We start from the raw sequence: 9,333 nt of genomic DNA, 5'->3' as shown, positions 1-9,333 counted from the left end.
TAAATACATGAAAGCTAAAAACATTTACAAAAATATGACCTAGATAAAAGCTCTGATGCACGGAAACGCGACCATCCTGCCGTACCCCGTCCCGAAAACTCGCCGGGGACGGAAACGCCGACGGGGATGGCCGGAAACGTTTCTTGACCGTTTCCTTAAAGTTGGGGACGGTCGTTCGTTTCGAAAAGTCAAACGGTGTTTCGATACGTTCCCAGAACTTTGGGGACGATTTTTAAACGTTTCCGCAATTTAAAGCCTTTAAATGGGGACGGTCAACAAACAATTCCGGGACGTTTTTATAGCCAATCGCGTGGAAAATCGTCCACATACGGTATTCCGGCGAATAATTCCGGCGCCGGAATTAGGATGAAGAAGAAGGAAGAAGAAAAAGAGGCGTCTGTAACATATTTTTTTTAATGTGTTAGGTTAAATTATAAGTCTGGGTTTAACATTTAACCCCTTAATCTTTCACTTGTTTGCATATAGTACCTAAAACTTGTTAACTTTTATATAAGAAGTATTAAATTTGGTTATGCATTTTAACATTTAACCCTATCTATCTAGACTAGTTTATATTTAGTCATCAACTTATAATTTTATACATAAAATGTTTAAAATTGACATTATATATAGATAAAAATTATATATTTATTTATGTTTATTAATATTTAATTACCTATGATTAATATATTTTTTATTTTTTTTATAGTTTTTGCCGTACCTTTGTCGTACCCGTATCTTAGTTTTTCGAGTTTTGCCGTTTTCCGTTCCCGTACCCGTGCCCGTTTCCCGTTCCCGTGCAACATAGGATAAAAGTCGTTTTATCGATTTTATTTACCACTGAAACAAAGAAAAGGTTAAAGGTGTTGGGTAATGGACATTTATGTATTCCATAATGGTTTGGTTTCTTGGGTATGGAATGGGATGGGAGTAGGGTGCCAATTAGTGAAATCGGATTAGAGGAAAGACAAATTGCATTGCAATGTTGGAACATTGTGTATTCTCTGATGGATGGTGTCATAGTAAGTTATTTTTCTTTGGTTTCGAAAGCATATTTGAATCGCACCCCAACTTTTGAGACCTTGTCTAAAATAGGTATATTAATGTGTGGGTTTGGATATTTGCAAATTATGTGGTGCCTTTACAAAGAAAACAATCATATGCTGGTGACATGTGATTTTGCATATATGGTTTGGTCATACATTTGGTCTTGGTGCAAGATCTCGTCAATCTCAATTGATTCGGCGTTGAAGATTATTGATCTCCAGTCCTCCCTAACAATCTTTCACTATCAAATCCTAGTAAAGAAGCTCTACAAGCAATAGTAAGGATAACTCTGTGGTGCATGTGGAAAGTAAGGAACAATAAGACTTTCAACAGCAAGATTAAGCCTAGGGGTTCTCTTTCTATCAAGAGTAAGGCAAAATTAGCTCATCTTGAATGCGCAAAATGGTGTATGTTTATTATTGTATCCTCCCATCCATTGTGAGAGCATTGTGAGAGTGCTTGATTTTCTTTTCTAGCTCTTGCTAGTTTTTTTTATAAAATCTCCATCATGCAAAAAAAAAAAGTCAATAATTGTAGCTATTATCCTTTTCCCCTCAATGGCTTTGTGTACGTGCTCATTTGTTATTCAAACGGTTAAATAGTCGTCTTATATTTCTTCATTAAAACAAAATATAAGAACAAATTATCAATTATGTCAAATTAAAATCGGGGTGGATGACATTAAATCACCATACATGATATATGGGTGTAAAGGGAAGCATATGCAACTCTGTAGAATAATCATTTATTTATTTTTTTGTAAAAAAAAGGAATTATATTTCTCATTCACAACAGGGTAAAAGGAAACAACACTTATGCCGACTTTTTCTATCAAATGTTCCTACGTTTTTTTTTCAAAATTGATTTGCCATCTCGGCGACCGAAGGCCATTCTGGTGGCTACCATTTTTTATAAACCCCTCGGCCTCTACCTCCGCCGCCTGAACCTCTGGGAAACCTGTCATTCCGACGATCAGAGAAACTAACTCTTCCTCCTTGAGAGAAACTGCCGCCTCTGCCACCACCACCACCGCCGCCTCTCCTGTTACCAAAACCGCCACAGCCATCACCATATCTTCCCCTTGACTGTTCTCTTTCTTGCAACGGCGGTAATTCTTTCACTACCACCAACCTTACACCACCACCATTCTCTTGCCCTGCATGTATTCATAAATATTCAACACCAAAAGTTAAAGACCCATAAACATATTTTTTTTTATAAGTCAATAAAGCTTATTGTTACCAAAACTACATATAGCCTCCTTATATATTTGTAGGCGATCATGAATGCTTAGATGAACAGATTTTCTTGTTCGTGTTTGTTGGTTAAGAAAATGAACACGTTTGTATTCATTTATGTCCGTTCGTTAATATTTTAAACGAGCATATATGAAAGCAAAGTAATATAAAATAACACAAACGGACACCAATTAAAAGTAAAGAACAATGTTCAAATTAAAGCCTATAGACCATCAAAACATTTTAAAAGTAAAGTAAAGAACAATACGGGTTGGACTCAACTTCTTTAAATGAATATGTAAACAAACGGACATAAACGAATATCAATGAACGTAAAAGAACAACCATAAACAAATGTTCACAGATTAAATGATTGAACGGGACATGTTCTCATTTACATAAATGAACAAGCGTAAGTCGAATTGTTCGTTTTGTTAAATAAATGAACACAAATAAATTTGTCCTTTTTTGTTCGTTCGTTTACACACGAGATATTTTTCTTATTGGATAAAACGAGTAAAGATGCTTGAATTTTTAATGCATTTAAATATGACTTATAATATTACTCAAATTTACTATTAACCATTAGTGAAAAGTGCAGACTTTACTAAAAACCATAAGAGATAACATAACAATATACCTGCAAGAAATGTGTCCAAATCATCAACGGCAACGTCAAAGACAGCACATCTTTTATCAGCAGTCAATGCAAGTCCTCTAACAGACTCGACCTTCTCTTCCGGTAAAAACCTCCTCAAAACACCGTATGCAAAACTAAAAATAGGATATATATATATATTAAATATTTTGATTTTTTTTTTTGGCTAAAAATGAAATGCTGCTCACGATGGTGTATAGATGGGTCTTCCAGCTTCTAAAAGAACTGTCACATAGTTCTCCATTGATGTTAGCAGTGATCTTTGCTTAATCTCAGTATAACCCTGCAAGCATGCAACAAACAAACAAACAAACAAACATAAGAAAAAAGGGTCAACCCGGCCCGTACCCATTATCGATTACACTTACAATGCTCTTTGCAAGCGCTTTTGCAAGAAGTTCAACTGGTGAGAGACCAGAATTGTTCAAGAGGTCTTCAGCAGCCGACTTGAAGACCGGGATTACACTGCATATTAATGTATAGTTATTATATAAACATGATCAGGAATTTAATTACAATGAGTTATCAAAAAAAATAATGATACCTATCAGAAACTTGAAGTATTGCTTCTGCAGCATCTATTCCGGCAGCTTTGGCAATATCTGATGGCTGAGGAGCTGACACGTGTTCAAATATCACACCAGCTTCTCTCTCTAACTTGGAAATATTAGCCCTTCTAGGTTCATAAAGTGTAATGGCCACACCAGAGTTTCCTAAATATATTATGCATTAAATATGAAAATAGAGAACTTTTAGTATAAGAATAATTAAAATCTTTGAATTTAATGATTTAGAAGGTTGTACACAGTTAAGGATTTTAAATCACACTTAGAGTTAGGACTCTAAACGAACAGAACGTTCACGAACAGTCCGGTGAGAAGTTCTTTTGCGTAATAAACTAAAGACCATGAACAGAAATTTCTGTTCATTTTAGTTAAACGAACAAACATGAAACATGCCTCGTTTGTTAAGTTATGTTTGTGAATATTTGTTTATCTAAATTCATTTATGTTCGTTTACGTTCATTTATGGTCGTTATTTTACGTTTGTTTAACTTCTTCCGCTTCCACTCGTAATACTCATTTTCAATTTTTTTAAGTCCATTACAATGTAGTCTACTTTTAATAAATTTTTAGACCCAACACATTCTTGTTCTTGTTTACTTTTAATGGCTACGTTCGTAACTCTGTGTTCAGTTATGTCCTCATTCATGAACCGTTCGTTTATACAGTTTACAAACAGACATAAACAAACAAGCATGAACAGATGTCTAATTAGTTCAGTGTTGTTTGTGAACATTTGTTCATTTAAATTCATTTATGTTTGTTCGTTTGCATTCATTTATGTTCGTTACTTTACGTATGCTTAAGTTCGTTTGCATTCATTTATGTTCATTACTTTACATATGTTTAAGTTCGTTTGTCTATGTTCCTTAATATACTCATTTAAATTTTTTTGGGCTCGTTACAGTTTAGTCTAGTTTTAACAACTTTTTAGGCCCAACACATTGTTGTTCTCGCTTACTTTAAATTGGCTATGTTTGTTAATCTATGTTCAGTTATGTTCGTGAACCATTCGTTTATATAGTTAACGAACGGACATAAACACTTCATTTTCTTGACATACAAACACGAACAAGAAAACATGGTTCGTTTAGTTTTTCTTGCTAGATTAAAGTTAACACAAGAACCCAAATTGACCCATGTTTTTAGAATTACCCGCTCTTCCCGTCCTTCCAGATCGATGAATATAGTCATCAACATCCCGTGGCGGTTCACACTACATGAATAAAAACATAATGTCACTGAAGAAACAAAAGAACGATCTGCAGGCATGAATTTTTGTTGTCGATTATAATAAAACCTGAATAATCAACTGAACATCGTGTATGTCTAGCCCGCGAGCTGCCACATTTGTGGCCACTAGTGTCATGAACTTCCCCGATCGAAACCCCGCAAGTGTTGCCTGTTAGAAAAATTACCAAAACCAAAAATATTATGATCTACAAATTTTCATATGTTTTAGTTTTTACTTCACCTTCAGTATTATTATTCAACTTATTAACTTCCAGCATGGTTTTTTAGGTTGTTTCAGAGGTTCTTTGGCCACATTTAGGCCTGTAAACATTCAGTGAACCATTTGTTCATTTAGGCAAACGAGCGAACATGAACACATGTCTCGTTTAAATTTGTATATGTTCATTTGTTAACGTCCAATTATGCTTGTTAGTTTGCGTTTGTTTAAATCCATCTGTTTACATCCGTTAATATATTCAATTTAAAATACTTTGACCAGTTACAACTTAGCCTAGTTTTAATAACTTTTTAGGCCCAACACATTTATCTTCAAATTACTCTTTAACTGGTTTAGCTCAGTTGTTTTGTTCACCTATGTTAAGTTATGTTCGTTCGTTTACCATTCATTTATACTGTTAACAAATGAGCATAAATGTTCAAGAACATGTTCATTTTTTTTAACAAACTAACACGAACTTCGTTTAACTGTTCCTGTTCGCTCGTTTGTTCAGTTAAAGTTAAATGGACGAACACGAGTGTGCACCGTTTGTTTATACTGTTAACGAACAAACATAAACGAGCATGTTCATTTTCTTCACAAACAAGAAAACCCGGTTCGTTTAATTGTTCGTGTTCAATCATTTGCACAGTTAGTGTTAAATGAACGAACACGAACATGCTCTGTTCAGTTCGTTTACAAGCATAAGGACCACATTATCAAAATAAACAATAATAAATAAAAGAAAGTTTGTTCATTTAAGCTCATGAAGGTTCGTTTATGTTCGTTCATTTAAATGTGTTTTTGTCCGTTCGTTTACATTCATTAATGGTCAGTTTGTTTACAAGCCTAGGGCCCACATTATTAAAATAAACAAAAATAAGTAAAAGGATTTTGAAAACGTTTACCTCACGTTGAGACTGTTGTATGTCCCCGTGCAAAGGGCGTGCACCAGGCAACACACCAGCAAGTTCAGAACAATAATCTTTTGTCTCGGTGAAAATAATAGTCCGTCCTCCACTAAAAACACACACATGCAACTAATAAGAACAAACATTGTGCATTTTTTTAGAAGCATCTAGAACTGTAAATGAATAAAGATTTATTGTTAAACAACCTGCTATGATGGCGAATAATATCAGGAATGACTTGGTATCTGGCTGAACTAGAACACGGCATAATAATATGCCTCACATTTTCACTCGCCTTCATTACCTCCACACCAACTAAATCCACAGTCTTCTTGTTTACTTTTAGAAATTGTGAAGCAATCTAAAAGAAGAATGAAAAAAAATTATGATGCTTGTGGATGTTTCTATTTATGCATCAACTAAGATTAAAAATATAATATTAGTGCAGCAATAATAAATCATTGAATTAAACGATTTAGGAGGTTGTATCATGTATGCGATGAATAGACTATGAGCGATAGCCTTGTAAATGAGCCAAACATACAGTTCACCATTCATGAACATGTGGAGGTAAGTCGTTTATTTAATAAACAAACGAACATGAACACATGTCTTGTTTGTTCATTTAAGCTCATGAACGTTCGTTTATGTTCATTAGTTTACGTTTGTTTAGGTTCATTCATTTACATTCTCTAGTATATTCATTTAAATGTTTTAGGCCTATTACAATTTAGTCTAATTTTAATAACTTTTTAGGCCCAACAAATTGTTATTCACATTTACTTTTAATTTGGTTTTAGCTCAGTCATGTTTGTCTATGTATGTTGAGTCATGCTTGTTCATTTATGTAGTGAAGCGTGCATTTACACTGTTAATGAACGTCCGTGTTATTAACAAATGAACACAAACAAGAAAACTATGTTCATTTAATATTTTGTGTCCGATCATTTGTGTGGTTAAAATTAAATGAATGAACACACATGCTCCATTCTTGTTTCTTCAACTCGTTTAAAAGCCTAATGAGTGAGTATCAACCAGTTCGACTGTTTCCTTATAGCTAAATTTCTTAATTTGACTCGTGTAACTTCAAACAATTTTGGTAATATGCAGTCATATGACTCAAGCGGGCTGACTGTGAATTAAAGAAACATCAAAAAAATCAATTGCTAAATCTAGACAAGAGTATGAATGTCATACGTGGTTTACCCAAGCTGGTAAAGTTGCACTGAACAGAACAGTTTGAACTTTGCTTGCATCATTCACCTTGCCTTAAAAGTTCAATACCACAAGAAACACGAGATTAAAAATACTCATGAACAATGTGACAATATGGAATTATAAAATGTGCATGTTACCTAAAATATACTCCACATCTTCAACAAAACCTTGCCTTAACATTTCATCAGCTTCATCAAGGATACGGAATTTCAGTGAACTGAAATCAAGATTTCCCCTCTCTATGTGGTCCTACAAATTATCACACTACATGATGACTTAACTTCATAAATGTATAGTGAAAAACTGATAGTATTCACTGATTTCTATAAGAAATACTTGAAGTTTAAACCTATAGTTTGTAAAAACTCACTGTTATTTATAACAAGCGCGAGGCGCAAAAGCGCACCGTGTTTCACTCATGAGGCGAGGCACAATTTCTATATATAATTTTTTTTTATCAATTCTCAGAGGTTTCTAGTGTTAGTCACTTATAATTTAGACATATATAAGACCATATATGGTTAAAAATATAAATAACCTATATGTACAACCTAAAAGGCTATATGTGCAACATCCTGATGCACAAAACCTTGCGCACCTCAAGAATGCGGCTAATGTCGATTTTATGAGCGCTTTTTGCGCCTTAGTGCGCTTTTTGAATGGCCCTTTCTTTTTGTAGTCTGAAGCGCAAGCCTATGTGTGCCATATGCACGCTTTTTTAAACTAAGATTTCACTTATACTATTTAACCAAATTGGAGAGGCGATAATTTCATAACCAGTATAATGTTATGAACCATGAGAACCACGTAATGCATTTGTGTCTATTGCTTTGAATGTGATAGGCAAGACGGTTATGTAACTACTTTTATTTCTCTCTCCCACTCTTTTTGATAATCTTTTATACACTACATACACGTGCACTATGCGATTCTCTTAACATATTATTGGTTCCGAAACAAAAGTGCGCATATAAGAAAATGTCTGAGCAAGAATAGTTAATACCTTAACACGGCCAACTGCTCCAACGACTATATCTACCCCTCTTTTCAATTCCCCGGTTTGAGGAGAAATAGATGCTCCTCCTCCACCATACAAACAACATGATGTCAAACCAACCGCATCACCATAGTATTTAAAGTCGGTAAATACCTATAACAAAAGCAACATAAATTGTCTAAACGCCTTGTCATTGTTAGATTAAATATATCCGTTAAGGTTTATGTGTGATTATCTTGATACGATATGATTAAACTTCCTTTGTAATAATTATCCTCATTATATTCCTGCATATAGTTGATTAATAATACATAATAGTGTTTTCATTAATATTAACTTTGAAATTCAGCATAATAAATACCTGCTTAGCTAACTCCCTAGTAGGTAGAAGCACGAGAATTGTGGGTGCTCTACCATATCCCGTCCGCCTCGAAGCTTTCTCGGGTCCATTGGTTATAGACTCCAATATAGGCAAAATGAAGGCCAATGTCTTACCCTGAAACAAATAGCTAGTCACCTTACTTCATGACACTAATTCAACAGTTATAACTTTAAGTAATTATAACAACATAATTAAGATCCAATCATGAACATGATAAATAAATAACCTAAAACAAAATTTGATTTAAAAAGTGAAGTAAAATTAGTGATTAATAAATTACCTGACCAGTTTTGGCTTTCCCGATCAAATCATGGCCGTCGTAGATTGAATCGAAGGTTCGAGCTTGAATAGGAAACAATGATTCGATCCCTTTGGTCTTTAATGCGTTCTTTAAGTGGTCGGAAATCCGGAAATTAGAAACAACGTTGGGATTAATATTAATCTGTCGATCAACATCGTCGTCTTCATCCATTAATCCTAATGATTTCGTCTTAATCTTCTTCATTAACTTCTTTCAAAACCCTCGATCCTCCGAATTTTTATATATTATTTTCAAATACTTTAATAATAAATTCATTAATTAATTTCAAAGTAACTTATACGATGATCATTTTGAGTGAATCATATGATCTAGTTATCGTCGACTTAGGGGGTGTTTGTTTTTTCTTCAAACATCTTCAAGGGAGCTAATGTCTGCAGGCGCGCAGACATTACCCTTGAAGACTGTTTGTTTTTTTTCTTAAAACAGATCTGAAGTTATCTTCTTTCATCTTAAAAGAAAAGCAAGGAAATCTTGCTTAAAACATCTTCATAAAAAAACCTTACTCTTCTCCCTTTGCAGCCACCCTCTCATCCACTGCTCCTACCAC

The 9,333-nt window shown here is 34.2% G+C and overlaps 1 protein-coding gene across 1 annotated transcript; it reads right to left on the bottom strand.

Moving 5' to 3' along the window:
* Positions 1-1,805: 1,805 nt before the first annotated feature.
* Positions 1,806-8,969, bottom strand: LOC143588031 (DEAD-box ATP-dependent RNA helicase 7-like). The gene is made up of 14 exons (XM_077069152.1): positions 8,745-8,969; positions 8,444-8,578; positions 8,089-8,235; positions 7,223-7,334; positions 7,065-7,135; positions 6,074-6,228; positions 5,865-5,976; positions 4,807-4,908; positions 4,662-4,722; positions 3,488-3,656; positions 3,312-3,408; positions 3,132-3,226; positions 2,926-3,059; positions 1,806-2,203 (listed from the first exon to the last, which is right to left on the bottom strand). The coding sequence occupies exons 1-14, from the start codon at positions 8,967-8,969 to the stop codon at positions 1,947-1,949; spliced, it is 1,872 nt and encodes a 623-aa protein (XP_076925267.1). The 3' UTR covers positions 1,806-1,946.
* Between the last annotated feature and the right edge of the window lie 364 nt (positions 8,970-9,333).

The sequence above is a fragment of the Bidens hawaiensis genome, unplaced genomic scaffold (assembly GCF_021521415.1).
Source record: "Bidens hawaiensis isolate Kalapana, Puna unplaced genomic scaffold, B.hawaiensis_p1.1 tig00035953_1, whole genome shotgun sequence".
Lineage (NCBI taxonomy): Eukaryota > Viridiplantae > Streptophyta > Magnoliopsida > Asterales > Asteraceae > Bidens > Bidens hawaiensis.
This window is presented reverse-complemented; position numbering and strand designations above follow the sequence as displayed.

Coding starts and splice junctions, on each gene's coding strand:
- LOC143588031 (XM_077069152.1), bottom strand. CDS start 8,969: ATGAAGAAGATTAAGACGAAATCATTAGGATTAATGGATGAAGACGAC. Junction 7,136..7,222: donor AGATGTGGAGTATATTTTAG/GTAACATGCACA, acceptor TGAACTTTTAAG/GCAAGGTGAATGATGCAAGC. Junction 4,723..4,806: donor ATGTTCAGTTGATTATTCAG/GTTTTATTATAA, acceptor TTATTCATGTAG/TGTGAACCGCCACGGGATGT.